The 27254-nt window shown below is 42.0% G+C and overlaps 1 protein-coding gene across 1 annotated transcript; it reads left to right on the top strand.

Moving 5' to 3' along the window:
* The first annotated feature begins 1544 nt into the window (after nt 1–1544).
* On the top strand, nt 1545–27254 carry mbd4 (methyl-CpG binding domain protein 4). Its single transcript, XM_043708446.2, is given in 8 exon segments — nt 1545–1604; nt 1606–1805; nt 7708–8501; nt 9722–9799; nt 9893–10027; nt 10993–11142; nt 12724–12827; nt 25817–27254. Coding segments are annotated over 8 exon segments (1599 nt in total). The 3' UTR covers nt 25895–27254.

Genomic DNA, 27254 nt, shown 5'->3' with positions numbered 1-27254 from the left:
AAATGAAAAATGTTGAAGTAGAAGTGTAAAAATGATTACTGAGGTGGAAATGGATTCAGGGATTAGGAAAGAATAAAGAAGAAGCAGCCCTAAGATGATTGATAGATGTATTGGAATACTTCCCAATTGCCTGGAAGATGCAATTCCAACAATACTCAGCAACTTATTCCATGCAGTACAAAGTAGCCGCTTGATTGTGGCCTCATTCACCACCTTCAAAATTCACTTCCTCACCCACAACAATTTGGATCAGTGGTTAGCACTGCTGCCTCACGGCGCCAGGGACTTGGATTCAATTCCAGCCTCAGGCAACTGTTTGTGAGGAGTTTGCACATCCTCCCTATGGCGAACGTGAGTACTGCAGATGCTGGAGATTAGAGTGAATAGCGTGGTGCTGGAAAAGCACAGCAGGTCAGGCAGCATCCGAGGAGCAGGAGAATTCCTGATGAAGGGCTTTTGTCCGAAATTTCGATTTTCCTGCTCCTCAGATGCTACCTGACCCACATTCTCCCCATGCCTGCATGGGTTTCCTCCAGGTGCTCCAGTTGCCTCCCACAATCCAAAGATGTGCAGGTTAGGTGAATTGGCCATGCTAAATTTCCCACAATGTTCAGAGATGTGTGGGTGAAGTGCATTAGTCAGGGGTAAATCTAAAGGAATGGGTCTGAGTGGGTTGCTGTTCAGAGGGCCGGTGTGGACTTGTTGAGCCTAATGGCCTGTTTCCACACTGTAGGGGTTCTGTGAACCACAACAATATGTTAAGAATGTTTTGATAATACCTTCTGAACCTGCACCATTTGCTATCTAAATAAAAGGTCATAGGCAGCAAACCACACACCATCTTGACTTGAAATCGTATAACTGTTACTTCACTGTCACTGCATCAAAATCCTTGAACTCCAGGACAGTGCTGTGGGTGTGCCTACACCCCAGAGACTGCAGCCATTCAAGGAGACCTGCTCACCATCACTTTCATTGGACATTTCAGAATTGTCATCAAATACTGACCTGGCCAGTGACGCTGACATCCCACGAATGTTTAAAAAAACTATTAGAAGGTATGATGGTGAGATCGGAGGAATAATATTAAAAGAACAAAAGGTTGGCCCAGGGAAGATTTAAATGGTAAAAGCGGAACCATTGCAAAGTAAGTTTGGAAAGTTAGGCCAAAAAGTAGTTCTCTTCTAGAAGTGCCTATAGTTTAATGTTAACACATGGAGAAACTGCAAGAAATTGATGAGTCATGCCGTTATTTCCTGGATTTATTGGAACATACTTTTGAGGCAACATCAAAGTTGTTTCTGACTACCTATTATGTGAAACATTTTGCCAGAGAGCATTTGTGGCGGCACAGAAGTTGCCCATAATGTGCCTGCACAGACCTCATGCCTCCAATATAAATAACATTTTCATTGCTATTGAATACCCATAAATACAAATCCAGTGGGAAAAATACGTTTTTGAAAATGGGAAAAGCAAAATATGAATGTAATTAATTGTGCTGTATTTTTGGCAGGGAAAAGGATTTAAAGGAAACTTTCCGAATGGAAGTATCTCCTTCTGGTGTGGTCAACAACAATGAACACTGTTTCCCAAATGGAACTATCAAAAGAGAATATCTTAAACCCTGAAATGGAAAGCACAGAAAACACACAGTCTTTGTCTGAAACTGGGCCTATCATTCATGCTTTGGATAATAAAATAGCCCAAGACTGTTACCCTGAACTTCCTAAAGGATGGAAGAGAATAGTGAAAGAAAGAAAAACTGGGAAGTCAGCAGGAAAATCTGATGTTTACATTGTAAGGTGGGAGATATTTTTATTTTTAAAACACAGTTGGTAACTTTAATCTTTTCACAAGATGGTGAAGGAATGAAATATTTTTACAGTTAGTTTAGAGGCAGCTAAAATACCTGACTCACTGATTCACTAATCTCAGTCTTTTAACACCAGAAACTGCACCAGACCCGAGACTTACACAAGTACACGTGAAAAAATTAGGACTTGGACATTCAGCCTCTCGAGCCTTCTTCATCTCTTGATAAAATTATCTGTTTGTGACCTGCACACTTGTGACCTTAAAGTCGTGAACCATTTTCCTGTGTATCGCAAAACCCTTTGAATCCCTCATCAATCAAGGATTGATCAGCCCTAAAATTCTTCAATAACTCTGCCTCCATTGCACTCTCCGAAGCGAATACCACAGACGAACTGACTTGACACCTGGGACAAAGAGTTGGACAGGTTGGACCCATATTCATTGGAGTTTAGAAGAATGAGAGGCAATCTTTTTGAAACATATAAGATCTAGCAGGGACTTGACAGGGTGAATGCTGAAAGCAAGTTTCTCCTTGTAGAAGAGATTATAATTCTGTGGGAACTAGAGAGACTGACGGTTGGTGTGTTGTCTCCCAGTTGCCAGGGTTCGTGATGTCTCTGATTGTGTTTTTGGGATCCTTGAGGGGGAGGGGGTGCAGCCCCAGGTCATAGTCCACATAGACACAGATAGGAAAAGGGATGGGGATTTAAGGCAGAAATTCAGGGAGCTAGGGTGGAAGCCTAGTGCGAGAACAAACAAAGTTGTTATCTCTGGTTCATTGCCCGTGCCACGTGCTAGCGAGACGAGGAATAGGGAGGGAGAGGAGTTGAACAAGTGGCTACAGGGATGGAGCAGGAGGAGGGTTTCGGGTACCTGGATATTTCAAGATCATTCTGGGGTAAGTGGAACCTCTACAAATAGGATGCTCTAAACCTGAATCAGAGGTGTACCGAAGTTCTGGTAGGTGAGTTTGCTAATGCTCTTCGGGAGGGTTTGAACTAATTCAACAGGAGATGGGAACCTAAATTGTACTTCCAGTGTCCAGGAGGTTAAGAGCAGTGAGTTCATAAATGAGGTTTCAAGGTCACAAGAGTTCACCGACAAGCAAGAAGGTTTGAAGTGTGTCTGCTTCAATGCCAGGAGCATCAGGAATAAGGTAGATGACTTTGCAGCTTGGGTTGGTACCTGGGACTTTGATGTTGTGGCCATTTCAGAGACAGGGATACAACAGGGACAGGCATGGTTGTTGCAGGTTCCGGGATTTGGATGTTTCAGTAAGAACAGAGATGATGGTAAAAGAAGGGGAGGTGTGGCATTACTGACTGGTCTGTAATTGCCAGGGATTTCCCTATTACCCTTCTTGAAAAGAGGAACAACATTCACCTCCTTCCAATTCTCCAGAACCACTACCGTGGAGCCTGAGGAGGCAAATATCCTCGCCAGTGGCTTAGCAACCTCCTTTCTCGCTTCTCGGAGCAACCTAGGATAAATCTGGTCTGGCCCTGGGGACTTATCAATCTTAATGTTTTCCAAAGTTTCCAGCACACTAACTTCATCAATCTTGATCTGGTCAAGACTGTATCCCAGCTCCTCAAAGTTCCAATCACAACATGGTCCCTTTCCTTGGTGAAAACCGAAGCAAAAAACTCATTTAGGGCTTCCCCTATCTGCTCAGACTCCACGCACAAGTTCCCTCCGCTATCCCTGATTGGCCCTACCTTCTCCCTGATCATTCTCTTATTCCTCACGTATGAGTAAAATGCCTTTGGGTTCTCAATAATCCTTCTTGCCAACCCTTTTTCGTGGCCACTCCTGGCTCTCCTCAGTCCATTTCTGAGCTCCTTTCTAGCAAGCCTGTAATCCTCTAAAGCAGTGCTAGATCTTTGCTTCCTCCACCCTTTTTAGTTGCCTTCTTCCTTTTAATGAGAAACTCCTCTATTCTCATCATCCTAGGTTCCTTAATCTTACCCCTTCTTACCTGTCTCAGAGAAACAAATTCGTGCATCACTCCCCACAACTGCTCCTTAAATAGTCTCCACATGTCTGCTGTGCCCTTTCTGTGGAACAGTTACTCCCAGTCTATACTTCCCAACTCCTGTCTGATAACATCATAATTTCCTTTTCCCCAATTAAATATCTTCCCTTGGTAACTGCTCCATTCCCACTCAAGGCTATGCTAAATGTGAGGCATTTTTGATCACTTTCACTAAAGTGCTCTTCCACCACGAGATCTGACACCTGTCCTGGCTTGTTGCCGAGCACCAAATCCAAAATGGCCTCTCCCCTCGTTGGTCTGTCTACAGACTGAGTAAGGAACCCTTCCTGAACACACCTGACAAAAATGGCTCCATCCAAACTATCTGTACTTAGGAGGTTCCAGTCAATATTGGGAAAATTGAAATCACCCATAACAACAACAGTGAGCCTTACTTCAGTTGTGGGTAAAGTGTTGGAAAAGGTTATAAGAGATAGAATTTATAATCATCTAAAGGGGAATGAGTTGATTCAGGATAGTCAACATAGTTTTGTGGAGTGTAGGTTATGCCTCATAAACCTTATTGAGTTCTTTGAGATAGTGACCAAACAGGTGGATGAGGGTAAAGCGGTTGATGTGGTGTATATGGATTTCAGTAAGGTGTTTGATAAGGTGCCCCATAGTAGGCTATGGCACAAAATATGGAGGCATGGGATTGAGAGTAATTTAGCGGTTTAGATCAGAAATTGGCTAGCTGATAGAAGACAGAGGGTGGTGGTGGATGGGAAATATTCATCCTAGAGTTCAGTTACTAGTGGCGTACCGCAAGGATCTGTTTTGGACCACTGCTGTTTGTCATTTTTATAAATGATCTGGATGAGGACATAGAAGGATAGGTTAGTAAATTTGCAGATGCCACTAAGGTCGGTGGAGTTGTGGATAGTGCTGAAGGATGTTGCAGGTTACAGAGGGATATAGATAAGCTGCAGAGCTGGGCTGAGAGGTGGCAAATGGAGTTTAATGTGGAAAAGTGTGAGGTGATTCACTTTGGAAGGAGCAACAGGAATGCAGAGTACCGGGCTAATGGTCAGATTCTTGGTAATGCAGATGAGCAGAGGGATCTCAGTGTCCATGTGCATAGATTCCTGAAAGTTGTCACCCAGGTTTATAGGGTTGCTAAGAAGGCATACGGTGTATTAGCCTTTATTGGTAGAGGGATTGAGTTTCGGAGCCACAAGGTCAAACTGCAGCTGTACAAAACACTGATGCTGCCGCACTTGGAGTATTATGTACAGTTCTGGTCACCACATTATAGGAAGAATGTGGAAGGTTTGTAAAGGGTGCAAAGGAGATTTACTAGGATGTTGCCTGGTATGGAGGGAAGGTCTTATAAGGAAAGGCTGAGGGACTTGAGGCTGTTTTCATTAGAGAGAAGAAGGTTGAGAGGTGACTTAATTGAGACAAATAAGATAATCAGAGGGTAAATAGGGTGGACAGTGAGAGCCTTTTTCCTCGGATGGTGATAGCTAACACAAGGGGCATAGCTTTAAATTGAGGGGTGATGGATATAGGACAGATGTCAGAAGGTAGTTTCTTTACTCAGAGTAGTAAGGGCGTGGAACGCACTGCCTGCAACAATAGTAGACGCACCAACTTTAAGAGCATTTAAATGGTCATTGGATAAACATATGGATGTAAATGGAATAGTGTAAGTTAGATGAGCTTCAGATTGGTTCCACAGGTCGGTGCAACATTGAGGCCTGAAGGGCCTGTACTGTGCTGTAACGTTCTATGTTCTACTAATTAGGAGATACAGTTTAAGATTAAAGGCGTCTCCCTTTTAAGACAGAAACAAGGAGAATTTATTTTATGTTATTCTGTTTGTCTCCCTCCCTTTCACTGCTTGTTTTCTAAGCATTTCTGGGATATTATTTATGCCCTGTACAAGATGTGAAGAAAGATTTAACATATCTGTTCAACTCTTCCACCATTTCTTTATTTGCATTACTAATGTCTTGCCTCACTGAATTGTGATCCTGCCTCATGTACTTGAGTACATGTGACAATACACTTAATTTTAATTCTAGCAATGTGACTCCTGATGGAAAAGGAGTGAGTTACTACGACACATCAAAACATCATAAGACATCTCCCAAGATTTCTACAGGTGAAGAAGATTAATTCAACTTAAGTGATGCCCCCCTTCTCTCCATAATCTCATATCTAGGTCTCCTCCTGTTGTTCAGTGGGTAAGATTTGGAACTGAGCTATACTGTTCAATGAGATGCAGGTTTAATGCACATTTGTTACATTTGCTCACTCAGTGGCACTGGATTACTATAATTGGATTCAAGTATGGCGTGGGACTTAGAAAAATCAGCTAGGCTTTGATTTCTGATCATTGGTCTGGTGAATGTCTACTGAAAAATGCCAATACATTGATGCTAGATCTGGAGAACTAGGTTTGATTGTGATAGTTCTGTGGATGATCTGTTTGCAGGCGGTTACTGTCAAACAAGTAGCTAAGAAATATAAGGGCAGATAAAGCATGAAGAAAGAGCAGAATATTGAGAAGGAAGAAGTGACTTTTCCTTGCCTGGTACAAGCTAGTTTTAGTTCACTTCCGCTTGCAAACCAGCCAGCCTTCCAAACCTGCAAGTATTATAACCTATATGTAAATCATTGAGCAAATTCCTAGGGATTCTGTCCATAAACTTTGTCCTCCTTCCTCTTGGCTGTAACCACTATTTCATTAACTGTTACATTTTTCATTTTAACCTGCCCATTTCTATCCACAGTTGTTCTGCTCCTGCAGGATGGCAGTAGCTAAAAGGTATTCAATTTCAGTCTTTGTTCTTTGCTGTTAGTTTTAAATCTCTTCTTCCTAATGTCAAGCATTGGAAAGGAACATTTCATTAAACATTTGTAGTGCAAGAGATCCAGACAACAGCAGGTGGGATGGTAGTCTTGAGAGATTTTTATAAATATTTTTCGTTCATGGGATGTGGGCATCAGATCCATTGCCCTTTTGCTCTTGAACTGAATAACATGTCAGGACATTGCAGAGTGCAGCTGATAGTCAATCAACCACGTTACTGTGGGTGGGGAGCCACATGTAGGGTAGACTAAGTAAAATGACAGATTTTTAACCCGAATTGCATTGAACAAGATGGGCATTTACAATAATGGGCAGTGACCTTTGATTCCAGATTTTTATTGAATTCAGATTTTTTTTCCCATCTGGCTTGGACTGATTCAAACTTAAGACCCTAGAATATGAGCCTAGGGTCTGGATTACTAGTGACAGTGATATAACCACTACAAGGCCTGTTTGGAGGGGCAAATCAGGAAGACTATGATCTGTATAGAGAGGCGTGGAAGAGAAACGCTTCTGCTCCAGGAGTGGCAATCAGGAAGCCTGGACTAAAGAAGTAAAGTTTGCACATTTTGATTCAGTTTTATTTCAGGTCAGGTATTAAAGAACTGAGATTAATAAATGACAATAAAGCTGATATTTTGTTCTAAAACTAGCACTGCATTTCAAATTTTAGATTTGCTCGTGCATCCCATTTACCCACAGTGCCATCAAAACAATACAGTGAGGACTGGCACTGAGCAAATAGTGATCAGTTCGACAACCCATCATGTTTAAAATGCAATTTTGATAGGCAGGTCTCATCACAATATGACAGGTTTAAATAGGAAGTTTCCATTATAGTACAGACATAAATGTTTACAACTGTAATAGAATAACCCTGCTTCACACAAGTCTTGATCTTGACAGCCCTGTGTCTGATGCCATTGGAAATCAATTAGTCTTCATTATTTAATTGGAGAGCAATTGAAGAAGCAAATGTTCCTGTGGGGGATAAAGCTGTTTTTGTTTTTATGTACATTCATATTCCTTTGTTTAGTCCTCAGGGGAAACTATTTCGATCCTCAAAGGAACTTAAAAATTACTTTCAGAGAAGCACCAGAGAGGAAAACCTGAAGCCTGAAGACATTAGTGTTTTCTGGCGAGGCTCTACTCGGGAAAGGATCACCCTTGATAAACAGACAAGTCAGCTACAGGCCACCACTCCCATAACACAAGACTTCAACACATTGACTGTTGACATTCCACAAACTGTGTTGCAAGATCCTGGTAGAGAGGAAGGATGTGAAACCGAGGGTGGTTGCAGTAAAAGGCAGAGGCAGACAAAGGTTAAAAATGCCTCAAAGCAGAAAGCTAAAAAAGGTGCAAAACTGCAAAACTCTAACAGGCAGAGGTTGTGTTCAAGAAGATTGTCTGCAAAAGCAGACCAGAAAGAACTTCCTCCATCTGAAGAAAAGAAGCTGGGTGATGGGACTCCACTTGATGGAAGTCAAGAAAGTTCCAAAGCTAAGAGGAAAGCCAGTAGCAGAAAGTCTAAAGAGCAAGCAGCAGACAACAAAAAGCAGTCTCGAAAGGAGCAGGCATTTCTAAGCAAAGGATCACCAGAAGTACAAGTGGAAGAAGCTGAAGAATCTGTTTCTGAAGTATCAAAGTTTAACAGGCAGATGGCACTGTCAAGCAAGGAGGACAGTGCTGCTGATAGCGCAATCTCTGGAAGATCTGAATTATGCACCAGCCCCTCACATTGCTCAGAATCTGAAATTCCCTCTGAAAACACTCGCAGGGACACAAAGGAATCCAATGGGGACAGTTTTACATTGCTTAAAACCCAAGGTACTTCATTTAAAGTAAAGTTAAGTATTTACGTGTAAGTGTGAAGTATGTGTGTCTGCTTTTAATTCTGTTATATTTTCTCAAAAAGCAGAATAAAAAGAGTGAAAATCCCAGCTAGCTGAAGCCACTGATTTCCAGCATCTAAGATCTTCTTCCAAAACAAGTAAAAACAGAATGGCAGACTATTAATAATAAGAATGTTATAGCCAGGGTCGATTCTGTTCTTCTCCAAACTGCACATTCCTGTAAGGGAGTCCAGAGTTGTTTAGACAGGAAGGAATGTTGAGTAAAGGACCCAGTCAGATCAACCATATTCTTACTGAATGACAGAATAGACTGAAGGGTCCAGATGGCTTACTCCTGCCCCTATTTTTCATGATCTTGTGCAGAGATTGTGGTTTAGCAATTGAATAAGACTCAGGCTATTTCCCCCTCCCTAACCTGGGGACATTAAGGTTAATTATCCTTCCTCAACAATTGCTGTACGTGAACTCAGCCCAGCACAGGTCAGCAACTGGAACTGAAATTTCTGATCTACGTTTCTCAGCTGTTCTTTATTCTCACTAGCCTAATGTAATTATACTCTATTCCATTTCTGCAAATGTGCCAACTCCATCCCCCACTACCCTGCATGTCCTGCATCAGAAAAGTCATTCATTGCTGAGCCATGGAAATCCTTGTAAAAGGCATCAGGAGATGACACAAGATTTGAACTCTGTGTTTGATTTTCCAAAGTAATATCCAGCCTTTGATGAAATCTCTGCTCTGTACTTAGGCCCTTTCTCGTGACCCATTCCCCCACCATACCTTGCTGCTATGCGACTTTGCTGTATGGATATTGATGTGAACAAAAGCTGAAACTAGTAAGTCAGCTGGGATAATAGAGTAGGAGACAATCAAGTCTATTGTGGAAGAATATGGGAGAAGGAGTAAGCTGCTCAGCCCCTTGAATTTACTGCATTAGAACTGAGCTGAGTCATTCAGCTCATCAAATTTGTTGCACAACAGCAGGAGATGCATCCTATTTATTTGATAACGGCTGGTATACAAGTCAACACCATTTCTTGTGCCTCTGCATCTGATACCTTGGCATTCTTGCCTGACAAAAAAGTCTTGTGATCTTCGATTTGAAAATTTCAATTGATTGTATCTGTGTTTAATCAGGAACACTAGAGATCTCATAATTCCTCATTTTCTGCTGGATTTCATTTTTTAAGTAGACAATCAACCTGCTCCAAGAGTGAAGATGGATAAAAGGAAGACTAGTCCATACTTTTCAAGGAAGTATTCCGAAGGAGGTATGGAGTGTGAATCTTTATCCAGGTCTAAGCTTGTTGTGTGCTGTGAAATGGTGCTAACCAGTAAGTTGACCCTTTGGTTTGTACTTGCAGCATCCAGCCCACCACGGCGTAAAGCCTTTGCCAAGTGGATTCCTCCTCGATCCCCATTCAAACTGGTCCAGGAGACTCTCTTTCATGATCCTTGGAAACTTCTTATCGCAACCATACTTCTGAATAAAACCTCTGGTGAGTAAGCCTCTAATGTTAACAGAGAAAACTGGGTGTTAGCAATGAGAAATTCAACTGCGGCTACTATTCGGACAGTTCTGTTGACTGGTTGAATTGAAACTGATATCAATACTAATTGAAAAGTTCCCACAATTTTGAACTTTAGTCCTGGTGTTCTCACTCACGCACCCTGCACCCAAACAGTAAATTGCACACTTTGAGCAGGTTAGAAGACATAGATGCCTGGTCATCTCCTTAAAAGGAATCCAGGAAGTCGGATGACACTGGTTCACTTGTGCACATCCTGGGTGCCATTTGCCAGGGAGCAGACTCTTCGGAGAAGATTTTCTAACCCAGTTATTCTGTCAACTAATGCTGTGTGCCAAAAAGTTAAAGGAGAGAGGGATATCCCCTTCATCAGGATGCAGTGATTGAGGATAACAGCTCACTACCATCATCTTAGGCTAATTAACAATAGCCATTGTGTGGAATCTGAAAAATAAAAATGATTAGACTGCAAAGTAAAATATAAGACATTATATATTAATATAAATCATAGTAATGCTGTGGAATATTTTGCCAACTTGAACAATATCTGTTTCGAAATCATCTTATAAAGAGACAACTAGTGAGCACACTATCACTTCATCTCTGGCCCAGTTCAAATTACACTACACTACTTATTAACACATATTTTGAGTGATTTAATTCATTTTCTAAAGTGATACACAACTGGACAACAGAAATGCTGCCAAATATTTTGCACACAACTTATCAGACTTGTGTGGCTTTTGTGGAAAATGGAATGTAAAGGATTTCTAAGGCAGAAAGGAGGGGTATGTAATCTGCCTTTTCTAGGAACTTTGATGTAAATACTGTAGTGCCATTCCACAACCCAGCTTTGCTGCCAGTATCTGAATCATCAGAAGTATTTAGGTACTAATTTGAAACTGCTCCGGTCATAGTTTTTTTTCTTGTATCAGGTAAAAAGGCCATTCCTGTGTTGTGGGATTTCCTGGAAAGATACCCTTCTGCGGAAGTTGCCCGTGTAGCTGATTGGAAAGAAGTAGCTGCACTTCTGAAGCCACTTGGCTTATATGAGCTGAGAGCAAAAGCTATCACCAAGTTTTCTGGTATTATTTCAGTACTTAACCCTGTTGTGTTTACCTTTATTTGCTCGGTCTGTTGATAAAATTATCCATCTGCATTCTTTCCAGTTATTGTTATCTGAGAACCATAGACAGTTACAGCGTAGAAGGAGGCCCTATGTAGTACATTGCCATTCTATGCTGGTCCTTTCAAAAGGATATCATTTCACATCTCTTCTCATTGAACTCCATTTGTCAGGCTACTACTCATGTTGTTATTCTGTCTGTGTTGACATGAAGTCATGGATTTCTGAGTTAATTTCTGTATCATTTGCAACCTTTATAATGCAATTCCCTTCACCTGAATCAAAGTTGTTCATAAAAACAGAAACGTTGTGGACTTAAAATTAATCCTTGGCGAATCCCTCTACTTTCCACCTCACATTCTGAAAAGCATCCATTCAGCTCTAATTGTTGACTGAACCAACTTTATCTCTCTACAGCCATTTTCCCTATAGTTTTACCATCTTACCAGGTGTCCTGTCGGACACTTTGTTGAATGGCTTCTGAAAGTCCATGTGTCCAACATCAATTTGTGCTCCCTTGATCAACCTTCCCTTAACTCATGAGAGAAGTCAATCAATTTGGTCAACACATGGTAACCAGCAATATTAAGAATCTTTTGCTGGTCTTGTTTGAATTGTGCCACTTAATGCAGTTATATCATTATATCAACTCCTTCATGTTGAACAACACTTGGAAGAAGCACCGAGGATGGCAAGGGTGCAAATGTACTCTGGATGGGGGATTTCAATATCCACCACCAAAATTGGCTCAGCAGCAGCACTACTGATCAAGCTAGTCAGATCCTAAAGTATACAGCTGCTGGATTAGTTCTGTGGCAGGTGGTGAGGGTAACAACAAGAGGGATAAACATATTTGATTCCATCCTTAATAATCTGCTGGCTGCAGATACATCGGTCCCTTGACAGTATCGGTAAGGGTGACCACCGTGCGCACCTTGCGGAGACAAAGTCTCGCCTTCACATTGAGAATACCCTCCATTTTGTTGTGTGGCTAACTGAGAAGTGTTAAACAGATTTAGCAACTCAAGACTAGGCATCCATGAGGTGATAAGCGCCATTAACAACAATAGAATCATACTGTAACATAGTCTTCAACCTCGTGGTGGGAAGTCCAGAACTTACCGTATGTGGCAGTTAATTCAACTCTTGAGCCAAGCAGTCTACAATAATTTAGAGTCCTGTTCCAATTGCCAGTGAGTTGAATCTGTCACTGGAAGACTGGCGCATGTCCCACAGAGCATTTGGATTAAAAAGTAACAGAAATAATAGGAAAAGATTAGGTGATGTAGAGTGGGAGAGGAGGAGTTTCCAGTGCACGGGTCCTTTCCACAAATATTCATTTCTCAATAGTTTGATTTGGTGATTGTACAGCATAGTGATGTATTCCTGTGAGAAACCAAAATGACATTTCAGCAAAGATGTGTGGTATATGATGATTGATCCAGAATTTGCCCTTTCCCTCTCCTCAAGTTGTATGTTTCAACTTACTGCAATGATGTTCTGCAATATGTTTACATTGTTTTTATAATCCATGTGACAGACGAATACCTAACCAAACAATGGAGATATCCGATTGAACTGCATGGCATTGGGAAGTACGGGAATGATTCCTACAGGATTTTCTGTGTCAAAGAATGGAAGGCGGTAAGAGTCAAAAAAGGTTTTATCTGTTAACAAGGCTTCTATATTCAACATACATGTGGCAATGGTAAATGGAGTTGGCAACTTCCATATAATTTACAGCAAAAAACTGGCAACTCATGGTGACAAGTCCATGTCTGTGTTACTGCTCCATACAAACCTTGAGCCTCCCTTCAGCTCACCCTATCAGCATATCCTTCTCATATTTTGGGCATTAGTTCACTACAGCAGTTGTGCCTGAAGAGGCCTTTACCCTAGTTATTCCACCTGGCACACTGACACTTCAAATGAATGTACTGGTTTAAAATCTGGATTAGTTTATACATTGAAAACTGGGTGTGTAGGCATAGAAAGAGATTGAAATACAGCCAGCCCCAACATCTCCAATCCTAGTGAATGAAGGTGACTATCCCAGTGCCAATAATTCAGTAACACTATTGCTTAGCACCACTTCCAACCCTTGAGCTATATGATACAAGTCAGGAAGGTTAACCCCCTGCTTAGATAGTGTCCCACCCTTATGTGCTTTTAGGAGAACCACAGTTTACATTGGTCCTGTAGAGCAGAACAACAGAAAGATCAGTAATGGGTCTTGCTCTGTCAGAAGCACCTTTTTGAAAGTGTACTTTAGCCTTATGAATCACATCCTCCATTCAACCACAGTTATAAAGCCTGCAAAGCCCGTAGTGAAAAGGCTAATACATAAGATGCATATCAGGGTGTGTGGAGGGCAAAAGGATAAATCTCTCTCTCTCTCTCTCTCTCTCTTCCCCCCCCTCCCCCCCTCTGTGGGGCCGCCAGGATTTGATTTATTGTAGTCACATGTATGGGAGTGCAGTGAAAAGCTTTATTTGCAAGCAGTGCGGGCAGATCATAGTAAGCAAGGACATGCAGATCATAGGGTGCTTAGATAGAGTGAGGCATGCAGTGCGTAAAGCAAGATCAATATTATTTGAAGTTAGAGAGTCCATTCATCAGTCTAATAACGGCATTGAAGAAGCTGTTCTTGAACCTGTTGGTGCATGCATTCAAACTTCTGTATCTTCTGCCTGATGGAGGAGGTTGTAGGAGAACGTTACCAGGGTGGAAAGGGTGTTTGATGATGTTGGCAGCCGTTCCTCGGAAGTGAGAGTTGTAAATAAAGTCCATGGATGATCTGGGCTGTGCACATAACCTTCTGTGGTTTGTTAAGGTCCTGGGCGGAGCAGTTGCCGTACGAGGCCATTATGAACCTGGACAGTATGGTTTCTGTGGTGCATCTGTAAACGTTGGTGAGGTGTCCTTATGGACATGCCGAATTTCCTAAGCCGCCTGAGGAAAAAGATGTTGTGCCCTCCTGACTGTAGCATCTTGACACTTGTTTGAAACATTCTTTTCTTTCTGAGTTGTGTTGAAGAGGTGATGACGATCCAAATTAGTTATATAGCTCTGCTTGAAAGATTTCTCGATGATTTTGTGGGTAAATGCAACATATTTTTACCAAATTAAAAAATGGTCACAATAGGGCCCTGTTGAAAATGTGGGTGTTGATGGATAAAGAAGAGATACTAAAAAGCCTGGCAGCACTCCAAGTGGAGAGGTCACCAGACCTGAATAAGATGCATATTACATGCTCAGAGTGGTACAGGAGCAAATTGCAGAGCCATTGACAAAACTTTCGCAGCCTGTCTGATCACAGAATTAATCTCGGGGGACTAGATTACTGCAAGTGTGAGGCTGTTGTTTAAGAAAGGGGCAAGGGCAAACCTAAGAAACTACAGACCTGTGAATTTGATATCAATAGTGAGAATCTGGATTAGTGGTGCTGGAAAAGCACAGCAGTTCAGGCAGCATCCGAGGAGCAGTAAAATCGACGAAGAGAAAAAGTAGCATAGAGTGGGGGAGGGGATGGAGGTGATAGGTCAGGGAGGAAGGTGGAGTGGATAGGTGGAAAAGAAGATAGGCAGGTAGAACAAGTCATGGGGACAGTGCTGAACTGGAAGTTTGGAACTGGGGTGAGGTGGGGGAAGGGGAAATGAGGAAGCTGTTGAAGTCCACATTGTCCTACCTGCCTATCTTCTTTTCCATCTATCCACTCCACCCTCCTCCTTGACCTATCACCTCCATCCCCTCCCCCATTCACCTATTGTACTCACCCTCCCCTCAGGCTCTCTGCTGGTATCCCTGATTAAGGGCTTTTGCCTGAAACATCAATTTTACTGCTCCTCGAATGCTGCCTGAACTGCTGTGCTTTTCCAGAACCACTAATCCAGAATCTAGTTTCCAGCATGTGCAGTCATTGTTTTTATCCATCAATAGTGAGAAACTGGTGGAGGCCATAATGTCGCATGAGATGACTATGTACTTAGAGAAAAAGCAAGTTAATACTTGACATGGCTTTGTCAAGAGCAGGACATGTCTGACAAATTTAATTGAGTTGTTTGACGGGGTGACACAAGCAGTGAATAAGGGTAATGCTGTCATAGTTATACATGTGGACTTTAAGAAAGCATTTGATATGGTGCCACGTGGCAGGCTGATTAGCAATTTAGAAATGTTTGGGATAGATGAGTCCTTGACAACATGGATTAAAGTTGGCCAAAAGATAGGGAGTAGGATATTAGCGAGCTTTGAGACGATTTACAACTCAGGTTGAGGTTCTGGATGTAAGTTTGCTCGTTGAGCTGGAAGGTTCATTTTCAGATGTTTCGTCACCATACCTAGTAACATCAGCAAGCCTCCGGTGAAGCACTGGTGTTAGTGACCTACTTTCTATTTATGTATTTAGGTTTCCTTGGGTTGGTGATGTCATTTCCTGTTCTTTTTCTCAGAGGGTGGTAAATGTGGTCCATATCGATGTGCTTGTTGGTAGAGTTCCGGTTGGAATGTGTTGTCCCAGTCGAAGTGGTGTCCTTCCTCAGCTGTGTGTAAGGATACTAGTGATGTCTTTTTGTGGCTAATTGATATTCATTTATCCTGGTGGCCAGTTTTCTGCCTGTTCGTCCAACATAGTGTTTGTTACAGTTCTTGCAAGGTGTTATGTAAATGACATTAGTTTTGCTTGTTGTCTGTATGGGGTCTTCCAAGTACATTAGCTGCTGCTTTAGTGTGTTGGTGAGTTTGTGGGCTATCATGATGCAAGAGGTCTGAGTAGTCTGGTAGTCATTTCCAAGGTGTCTTTGATGTAGGGGAGAGTGGTTAGGATTTCTGGATGCATTTTGTCTGCTTATTTGGATTTGTTGCTAAGAAATTGGCAGGCTATGTTCATTGGGTATCAGTTTTTTTTGAATATACTATATATGTGGTTTTCCTCTGATCTTTGTAGTTCCTCTGTACTGCAGTATGTGGTATTGAAATAATATTCTAATGCAGCTTCATTTGTTGGGATGTTGTTTCTGTAGTTCAGAATTTGGTCTGTATGTGTTGTTTTTCTGTAGATGCAAGTTTGAAGTTCCCCATTAGCTGTTCACTCTACTGTGACATCCAGGAATGGCAGTTTGTTGTTGTTTTCCTCCTCTTTAATGAATTTTATGTCAGTAAGGATATTATTGATGGTCTTGAAGATTTCCTCTGATTTGTTTTATTTTCCAGCCTTGGGCGACTCTCTGTGTGGAGACTGCACATTCTCTCCATATCTGCGTGGGTTTCCTCCGGGTGCTCCGGTTTCCTCCCACAGTCCAAAGATGTGCAGGTCAGATGAATTGGCCATGCTAAATTGCCCATAGCGTTAGGTGCATTAGTCAGAGGGAAATAAGTCTGGGTGGGTTACTCTTCGGAGGGTGGGTGTGGACTTGTTAGCCCGAAGGGCCTGTTTCCACACTGTAGGGAATCTAATCTAATCTAATCTAGTGATGACAAAGGTGTCTTCCACGTAGCAGACCCAAAGTTTGGGTTGGATATTTGGCAGAGCTGTTTGTTCGAGTCACTGCTTAACTGCCTCTGCTAAGAACCCTGATATTGGAGATCCCATGGGTGTTCCATTGGTTTGTCTGTATGTTTTGGTCCTACCATCTTGGAAATGACTGTCAGACTACTTAGACCTCTTGGCATCATGATAGCCCACAAACCCACCAACACACTAAAACAGCAGCTAATAAACTTGAAAGACCCCATACAAACAGAAGCAAAACTAATGTCATTTACATAATACCTTGCAAGGACTGTAACAAACACTACATTGGGCAAACAGGTAAGAAACTGGCCACCAGGATACATGAGCATCAACTAGCCACAAAAAGACATGACCCACTATCACTAGTATCCTTACAAACAGATGAGGAAGGACACCACTTTGACAGGGACCAAATATCCAACCTAGGACAGCCAAACAGAGACACGCACGAGAGCTCCTAGAAGCATAGCATTCCAACTAGAGCTCTATCAATAAACACATCGATTTGGACCCCGTTTACCACCCTCTGAGAAAAAGAACAGGAAACAACATCACCAGAACAAATGACATCACCAACGGAAATGACATCACCAACTTAAGGAAAACTAAACACATAAATAGAAAGTGGGTCACTAACACCAGTGCTTTACCAGAGGCTCACTAATGATGTTACCTAGTATGGTGACGAAATGTCTGAAAATTAACCCTCCAGCTCAGCGAGCAAACCTACATCCAGAATAGAATCTTTATAGATGGGCATTTCTTAGATGGAGATGAGGGTAAGCTAGCCAGTAATATAAAGGAAGACTGTATGAGTTTCTTTTGATATATAAAGGGCAAAAGAGAGGCAAAATTGAATATTGGGCTGCTGGAATATGATGCTGGTGAGATAGTAGTGGGGAACAAGGAAATGGCTGCGGAACTGATTTGTGTTAATTGTCATGTTGGAAGACGTGAGTAATATCCCAAAATTTCAAGAGTGGGGCAGAGCTCAGTATGGTCACCATCATCAAGGAGAAGGTGTTAGAAAAATTAAATGGCCTGAAGGTGGATAAATAACCTGGGCCAGATGGACCACACTCCAGAGTTCTAAGGAAGATAGCTGAAGAGATAGTGGAGGCGTTAGTGGTGATCTTTCAAGAATCGCTAGAATCAGGGAGGGTCTCAGAGGACTAGAAAATCACTAACTGACTTTGCGCTGTTTAAAGGGGAGTGAGGCAATTTCCTTGGTCGTGGGTAAGATCGTGGAATCCATTGTAAAGGATGGGATTTCTGAATATTTGGAAGTGTATGGTAAAACAGGGCAAATTCAACGTGGTTTCATCAAGGGGAGGTCATGCCTAACAAATCTGCTAGAATTCTTTGAGGAAGTTATGAGCAGGTTAGACCAAAGATAACCAAAGGATGTTATCTCCCTGGATTTCAAGAAGACCTTTGGACAAAAACAAGGACGTATTTTGTATAGCCATATCTCTCATTCTGGTTTTGATGGTAAATGCACAATTTATTTTAACTGACATCAGAGGGTACTGAGTAAGATAGGGCCCATGGTGTTCGAGGCTAGGTGCTCGCATGGATAGAAGTTTGGCAATCTGGCAGGAAGCAGAGAGTGGGAATAAAAGGGCCATTCTCAGGTCGACAGCCAGTGACAATTGGTGTTCAGCAAGGCTCCGTGTTGGGACCACAACTTTTCGCTTTACACATTAATGATCTTGATGAAGGAACTCAGGACATTCTGGCTATGTTGCCAATTATACAAAGATAGGTAAAAGTACAGGTAATACTGAGGAGGTGGGGAGGCTGCAGAAGGACTTGGGTTAAGAGAGTGGGCAAAAAGGTGGTAGATGGAATACAACGTGGGAAAGTGTGAGGTCATGCACTTTGGTAGTAAAAATAGAAATATGGACTAATTTCTAAAAGAGGAGAAAACTCAGAAGTCTGAAGAGCAAAGAAGCTTGGGAGTTCTAGTTCAGGATTCTCTCAAGGTAAACTTTCAGGTTAGGAAAGCAAATATAGTGTCAGCATTTATTTTAAGAGGAGTAGAATATAAAAGCAGGGATGTACTTCTGAGGCCTTATAATGCTCTGGTCAGACAACATTTAGAATATTGTGAGTAATTTTGGGCCGCATACCTAGGAAGTATGTTCTGGCCCTGGACCGTGTTCAGAGGAAGTTCACAAGAATGATCCCACGAGTGAAAGGCTTAACATATGAGGAATGTTTGAGGACTCTGAATGTCTACTTAACAGAATTTAAAAGGCTGAGCCGGGACCTAGTTGAAACTTACAGAATGCTGAACGGCCTAAACAGAGTGGATGTTGAGAAGATTTTTCCATTAGCAGGAGAGACTAGGACCCAAAGGGAAGACCCTTTAGAACAGAGAAGAGGAGAAACTTCTTCAGCCAGAGAGTGGTGAATCTACGGAATTCATTGCCTCAGAAGGCTGTGGAGGCCAGATCATTGAGTACATTTAAAAAGGAGATAAATAGGTTCTTGATTGCCAAGAGGATCTAAGGTAACAGGGAGAAAGTGGGAGATTGGGCATGAGAATTTAATCAGCCATGACTGAATGGTGGAGCAGACTCAATGAGCCAAATGGCCTAATTTCTGCTCCTATGTCTTATGGTCTTGTGATCCCAGTTGTGATCAGGTATTGACATGCAATGCCTCCCCATATAGCATTGGGATAATATTAGCTCATAGGTGGCCCAATAAAGAGGAACGCCCAGTGTTTACCTCCAGAACTTTGGCTAATGCAGAGCATAAATTTGCCCAGCGAAAGAAGGAAGCTTTAGTTCATATTTGGAGTCAGGAAGTTCTACCAATACCTTTACAGATATTAATTTGATATAATAACGGATGGCAAACCTTGGTAGGTCAACTTAAAGAGGATGAGGCAATGAGCTCTCATACTAGGTTCAAGTTATTACTTAACTACAAGTCGGACCAACATCCGGGAAGTCAATGCGGATGCAATGAGCTGCCTCCTGCTGGCAGACGAGAGACTGATGTGAATGCCATTGGAAGAGTCTGGATTAGTTTTCAATTTTCCTGACACACTTCCAGTCACAGCTGGCAATATCAGACTTTGGACACAATAAGATCCATTCCTGGCAAAACTGAAATAACTGGTGGTGATGGGGGAAACTAGAAGTCCATCACAACCAGAATTGAAACATTTTTGGACCTGGAAAGATCGCAGTAGAGGACAGCATATTATTATGGGCAGCATGAGTGATTGTCCCGAGCAAAGGTCACAGCCAGATACTGATTGAACTCCTCCAGGGTCATCCAGGGGTTTCCAAAATAAAAGTGTTGTCAAGAAGTTATATATGATGGCCAGGATTGAATGCACACATACAGCATTAGTGGGGCAGTGCCCAGAATGCCAACAAGGACAAAAATTATTGCCAGCAGCTCCCCCACATTAGTGGGAATGGTCAGATAAACCCTGGACTTGGTTGCACGTGACTACTCGGGTCCTTCCATGGGCTCAGTGTTATGAACATGTGTAGGCTTTATTCATCAAACACACAGACAATGACAGAAAAACTGTGAACATCTTGCAACATTCAGACTCCAGAAGTGTTTATCACAGACAACAGGCCATTGTTTACTAGCAGGGAATTTGAGTAGAGCATAGAATATTACAGTGCAGCACAGGTCCTCGATGTTGCGCTGACCTGTGAAACCAGTCTGAAGCCCATTATTATCCATATGTTTATCCAATGATGATTTAAATGCCCTTAAAGTCAGCGAGTCTGCTACTGTTGCAGGCAGGGCATTCCATGCTCTTACTACTCTCTGAGTAAAGAACCTACCTCTGACATCTGTCCTATATCTTAACACCCTCAATTTAAAGCTATGTCCTCTCGTGCGAGCCATCACCATCAGAGGAAAAAGGCTCTCACTGTCCACCCTCTTTAATCCTCTCATTACCTTGTATGTCTCTATTAAGTCACCTCTTAAGCATCTTCTCTCCAATGAAAACCGCCTCAAATCCCTCAGCCTTTCCTCACAAGACCTTCCCTCCATACCAGGCAACCTTCAGGTAAATCTCCCCTGCACCCGTTCCAATGCTTCCACATTCCTCCTATCATGCAGCGACCAGAATTGTACGCAATATTCCCAGTGTGGTCGCACCAGAGTTTTGAACAGCTGCAACATGATCTCGTGGATCCAAAACTTTAACCCCTCTACCAATAAAAGCTAACACATTGTATGCCTTCTTAACAACCTTGTCAACCTGGGTGGCAACTTTCAGGGATCTATTCACAAGGACACTGAGATCTCTCTGACATCCACACTACCATTAGCCCAGTACTCTGAATTCCTGTTACCCCTTCCAAAGTGAATCACCTCACACTTTTCCACATTAAACTCTATTTGTCCCCTTTCAGCCTAGCTCTGCAACATATCTATGTCCCTCTGTAACCTGAAACATTCTATTGCGCAATCCAAAACTCCACTGACTTTAGTGTAATCCACAAATTTACTGACCCATTCTTCTACATCCTCATACAGGTCAATTATAAAAATGACAAACAGCAATGGACCCAAAGCAGATCCTTGCGGACACTACTAGTAACTGAACTCCAAGGTGAATATTTCCCATCAACCATCATTCTTTGTCTTCTTTTAGCTAGCTAATTTCTGATCTAAACTGCTAACTCACCCTGAATCCCATGTCTCTGTATTTTCTGCAATAGTATACCATGGGAAACCTTATCACATGCTTTACAGAAATCCATATACACCACATCAACCGCTATACTGTCACCCACCTGCTTGGTCACCATCTCAAAGAACTCAATGAGGTTTGTGAGGCACAACCTACCCTTCACAAAACCATGTTGACTATCCCTAATCAAATTATTCCTTCCTAGATAATTATAAATTCTACCTCTTATATCCTTTCCAACACTTTACCCACAACCGAAGTAAGGCTCACTGGGTGATAATTAACAGGCTTGTCTCTACTCCCCTTCTTGAACAAGGGAACAACATTTGCTAAAAAATGTGTTGCTGGAAAAGCGCAGCAGGTCAGGCAGCATCAAAGAAGAAGGAGAATCGATGTTTCGGGCATAAGCCCTTCTTCAGGAATGAGAAGGGTGTGCCAAGCAGGCTAAGATAAAAGGTAGGGAGGCGGGACTTGGGGAAGGGGCGTTGGGAATGCGATAGGTGGAAGAAGATGAGGGTGATAGGCCAGAGAGGGGGTGGGAGCAGAGAGGTCGGGAAGAAGATTGCAGGTCAAGAAGGCGGTGCTGAGTCTGAGGGTTGGGACTGAGAAAAGGTGGGGGGAGGGGAAATGAGGAAGCTGGAGAAATCTGCATTCATCTCTTGTGGTTGGAGGGTTCCTAAGCGGAAGATGAGTCGCTCTTCCTCCAGGCGTCGTGTTGCCATGGTCTGGCGATGGAGGAGGCCAAGGACCTGCATGTCCTTGGCGGAGTGGGAGGGGGAGTTAAAGTGTTCAGCCACGGGGCGGTTGGGTTGGTTTGCTATCCTCCAATCTTCTGGCACTAATCCTGTAGTCAATGACAACATAAAGATCAAAGCCAAAGGCTCTGCAATCTCATCCCTGTGTCCCAGAGAATCCTAGGATAAATCCCATCCAATATGACTCTATAGTCTAATAGCCTGTATCTCAGTATCTCCTCAACAAAATGTCTTTTTCCAGTGTGAATACTGATGAAACATATTAATTTAGTGGCTCTCATCTCTTCGGACTCCATGCACAACTTCCCACTACTGTCCTTGACTGGCCCTAATCTTATTCTAGTCTTTCTTTTATTCCTTACATACCTATAGAAAGCTTTGGGTTTCCTTGATCCTACCTGCCAAATACTTCTCATGTCCCCTCCTGGCTCTTCTTAGCTCTCTCTTTCGGTCTTTCCTGGCTAACTTCTAACTCTCAAGCGCCCCAACTGATCCTTGACCTCTCATTCTAACATAAGCCCTCTTCTTCCTCTTGACAAAAGATTCAACTTCTTTAGTAAACCACGGCTCTCTCACTTGACCACTTCCTCCCTGCCTGACAGGTACATGCTTATCAAGGGCACGCAGTAGCTGTTCCTTGAGCAAGCTGCACATTTTAATTGTGCCCATCGCCTATAGTTTCCCTCCCCATCCTATGCATCCTAAATCTTGCCCAATCGCATCGTAATTTCCTTTCCCCCATAATTGCCCTGTGGTATATACTATCACTTTCCATCGCTAAAGTAAACATAACCGAAATGTGGAGGGATGAAGGGCTTATGCCTTTTCCAGCACCACACTCTTGACCACGATAACCGAATTGTGGTCACTATCACCAAAGTGCTCACCTACCTCCAAATCTAACACCTGGCCGGGTCCATTACCCAGTACCAAATCCAATGTGGCCTCGCCCCTTGTTGGCCTGTCTCCATACTGTTTCAAGTACTCGAGCTATAGTATTTCCAGTCAATATTTGGAAAATTAAAGTCCCCTATAACAACTACCCTGTTACTTTCGCTCCTATCCAGATTTATCTTTACCTCTACATCTTTGGAACTTTTCAGAGGCCTATAGAAAACTTCCAACAGGGTGATCTCTCCTTTCCTGTTTCTAACCTCAGCCCGTACCACCTCAGTAGACGAATCCTCGTCAAGCATCCTTTTTGCTAGTGTAATACTGTCCTTGACTAACAATGCTACACCTCCCTCTCTTTTACCAACTTCCCTGTCCTTACTGAAACATCTAAACCCCGCAACCTGCAACAACCATTTCTGTCCCTGCTAAATCCATGTATTTCCTTAGGTCAAATGGTATTCAACATATAAGGACAGCTGCAGATGATCCATTATCTGATGGTCTGTCACAAAGAGCAGTTCAAAGTTTGAAGGCAATCTCAAAGAATTGGCCTACAATTTCTCTCGATACCAAACTGCCCCAGTTCCTATTTGATTGTAGGAGCACCCCTCATGCATTTATAGGAAGGCCTCCTGCATAGTTACTAACGGGGAAAAGACTGTGCACCAGGTTAAATCTGATCTTCCTGGACCTGTGGGAAAGAGGGTGAAATGGCACCAGGAACATTAATGCTGACACAAATCTCCGATAAGTGAGAGAGACAGTTTATTTCAGGAAGAAATTTAGTGTAGAAACCATGGAAATGGCTCCGCATGGGTCAGAGGCATGGTCAACCTGAGGTCGGGCCCAGTGACATAATGTTTGGGTCAGTGCAATGGTTCTGAACAAGCACACGAACCATATGAAAGCTGCAAACTCCCAAACGGTGTGAGAGCAAAATGCCCAGGACCTCAAAAGCTATACCAACTGTGCCAGAACCCATGGATTTTCCCCCTCTGTCAAATATTGAAAATACTTCAGAATCTGAGATGAACACAGTGAATGTCGGCCCTTGACACCATTGCGGCCTGAAGAAGAGAATGAATTTCTTTCAACATGCTCTGGGTGCAAGAGGCAAGCTACTGTGCGTTAGACACTGCCTGTATCCGAGGCAGAGTCAGGGGAACCTGATTTGGTGCGAAATTGGTCCAGGAGAAGCTTGAAAACAAAAAGAACCAGACTATGTCCTTGTACTCAGAGGGGGAGGGATGTAGTGAAATCACAAGGTCAGCCAGTGGACCTCGTCGAATATGAGTTCCCTGATTGGGACTGTTAATCTGGTCCAATCAGCGAGCAATGGCTGACAGATAAAAAGGAGTGTCAGACATGCAGTTCACTCTGAGAGCTGGATCACTATCAAGGACTCTCCACACGTTTAAATAAAAGGGTGACTTCATAACAGGCTACCTCGATGGAGTTATTTCAGTTTGATCATCAATGCATGAATTGATGCAGAATACAGAATGGAAATTTGTATGTAGATTTTACAACATAATTCAGAAACAAGGGGATGTAGACATCCTAAAATTGTTAGGCAATGAAGAAGCTATTTGGAGTAAAAAAAGCAAAGGAATTTTGGGTTTATAACAAGAAATAAAATGCAAACCACAACCAGGAAGCTATGATAGACTCAGGAAAGGCAGATGCTCCTGACATGTTTAGAATACTATGTTCACGTTATGGGCTTCTCAATACTGTCGAAAAAAGTACCTTGAAGTAGTGATATTTATCAGCCATCTTTGTGAATGGAAACTCAAAAACACAAAGCTATTTCCTCAGTTTTCCTAATTTACTTTCCTCCAACAGAGAAAATCAAAAGGATGATTTTTGGGTGTTCAAAAAGGCGAAAACAAAGGCAGAAAAAGTACAAGCAATTTACAGCCAATAATTGACAAATCAAAGATGCATTACAAGCACAATTTCAAGGGAGAGGCGATAAAAGGATACATTTTAAAAATCTTCTGCGTGCATAATATACTAAGTATATTGTATAGAGTCACTTTTTAACAAGTGTTTCATCTGCTCACCAAGTGTAATAGTGACTGAACAGGTTGGATAGAAAATATCTCTGGTCACTTGTTAATGCTTTGTTAGCAATTTCTATGGCACAGTTTTGACATGCTATTTATCACTTCTTCCATTTTTGTCAATCATTTGTTCATATTTGCCTATGATTCATTGTGATTCTCTCCAGTCCTTTAGACTAGCCCCTTTCACTGGTTTAATTCTGAGCCTGGTATTTTGTGACAACCACGTTACATCTACTAAAAAATAAAAACAAGCGTCAGGCTATTCCACCTGTTAAAGTTTGAGTCTATCGAATGCTGTCCAGTTGTTACATTTGTAAAATAACAGTAAATCTCAACTGAAAACACACAAAGTGGGAAAAAATATTCAGTCTGTCCTCCTGTTCTGTGGTCTGGAGGTAACTTGACTGTTTCTTGAGATAGCAAGATTAGCCAAACAGCTAGTGATCGAGAGAGAATTCTGAATAACAATAACTGAACAATTATCTTAAAGGCTCAGTCAATTCCCTAACATTCCAATTCCAAATCAGGCACCCTGTGAAAACATGCCAAGTCTCATCTTTGTGCCTGTACTCAGTGACAAGACAGTAACAGCTCGGTATGTTGAATTGTGCATTGAACTACCTTCTTACGACACTCCAAACGCACAAAAACAGAAGTGCTCTGAAAGTGTGTGAGCACATTCTCTGCTCATTCATGTTTTTTTCTTTGTTTTTGTTTCCCAGGTGAAGCCTCAAGATCACAAACTCAACAAGTACTGGGAATGGCTTTGGGCAAATCAGGAGTCGTTGGGCCTGTCCTAACCACTCACAATACTGCTGATTCCTCATAAAGTGTATTAGTTGGAATTTGTTGCAGCCTGATAACTCTCAGAGGTATGATTAATGCACAGGCGAGAAATGTGCATTCTGTTTATTACGGAAATGCAGACCCAGCAATTAGTACCTTGCAGTGGTGGATAATGATATTGCATGGAGCAGTGTCAATCATGGCAAGCCAAGTGGCAGTAGTTTTAAAAGTGCAAAATTAGCTGATCTTCATCATGTGCTCCAATTAGTCTCATTATGTCTTTCAATAAGAAAAATGAGGGTTGGGATCAGGGATGAAAAATGTCACCCAGAGTCCTGCTTCTCACTATCTTAAAAGAAGTTGGACATTGAATGAAAACAAGGCTGTAGATCTGATTTTAAATCAGAATTATGTTAGCCAAAATTTCTGGCCATGTTGCTGTTGGTTCAGTTCTCAGACATAATGTTCCTGAAATACAACATTGAAACTGATATTGGCACAACTCCTTATTGTGCAACACATCTGCTTCATTGCACAATGATGAACTCTTATCATGTGGGCAGTACAGTTCATCCATTGTGTCAGATAAACTAATCTAAGCAGCTTTTACACAAGTTCCAAGCAATTGTACTTGGCAATACAAACTCAGCATTCTTTGCTCAGCCTGGAACACTTGATGTACATTTTTGCTCGACCGATCAGCTAAGGGAGCATGTGTTTAACAGTTATCTCTCCTTAAATTACCTCAATTAATTTTACAACTTCACAGTGACAATAAGCTGCTACTATAACTAATGTGATTGATTAATATACAATAATGTTGAGCTAGTAGTCATAATTTGCGAAATGCCACAGAGGAAATATAGTGAGAAACTAATAAGGGAGAACTATGTTTACCTCTCCTATAATTTGGTGTGGTGCTGTGTTGATCAGTCTTTGCAACACTAAAGAAATCCTGGCTTCTTTCTCCCTTGCATGTTTTCTGCCCCAACCCCCAACCTCAAACACCTTCTCCTCTAAAAAAGTTAAAGAATTAAGCAACACGTTGTAATGTCCTGCTTCATGTGTAGTACTGTACTTACTGGCAGTCTCTTCTACTGGAACATTTTGTCTTAATCTATTTTCTCTCACTTCTGGAATTCCTCTCATGGGGCAGTGTTACTTTTTCACTGCCCTTTTTTATGACTTCAGGAAAATTTGGAGTGGACTCCCATCATTGTCTGCAAGACTGGAAATGTTATTTTCATTGTATTGAGATGTAACAACATGAATTAGGTTTTAGAAATTTGAGTACATACATTGGATTTCTTATGGAGTTTTTTAAAATTTTTCATATTATTTCAAGTTAAATAAAAGTTAAAAATACAAAATAAA

The sequence above is a fragment of the Chiloscyllium plagiosum genome, unplaced genomic scaffold, assembly GCF_037043375.1.
Source record: "Chiloscyllium plagiosum isolate Xiang-an unplaced genomic scaffold, Cpla_swu_hap1 HiC_scaffold_14, whole genome shotgun sequence".
Lineage (NCBI taxonomy): Eukaryota > Metazoa > Chordata > Chondrichthyes > Orectolobiformes > Hemiscylliidae > Chiloscyllium > Chiloscyllium plagiosum.
Note: the sequence above shows the minus strand (reverse complement) of the source record. Positions and strands in the feature narration are given on the sequence as shown.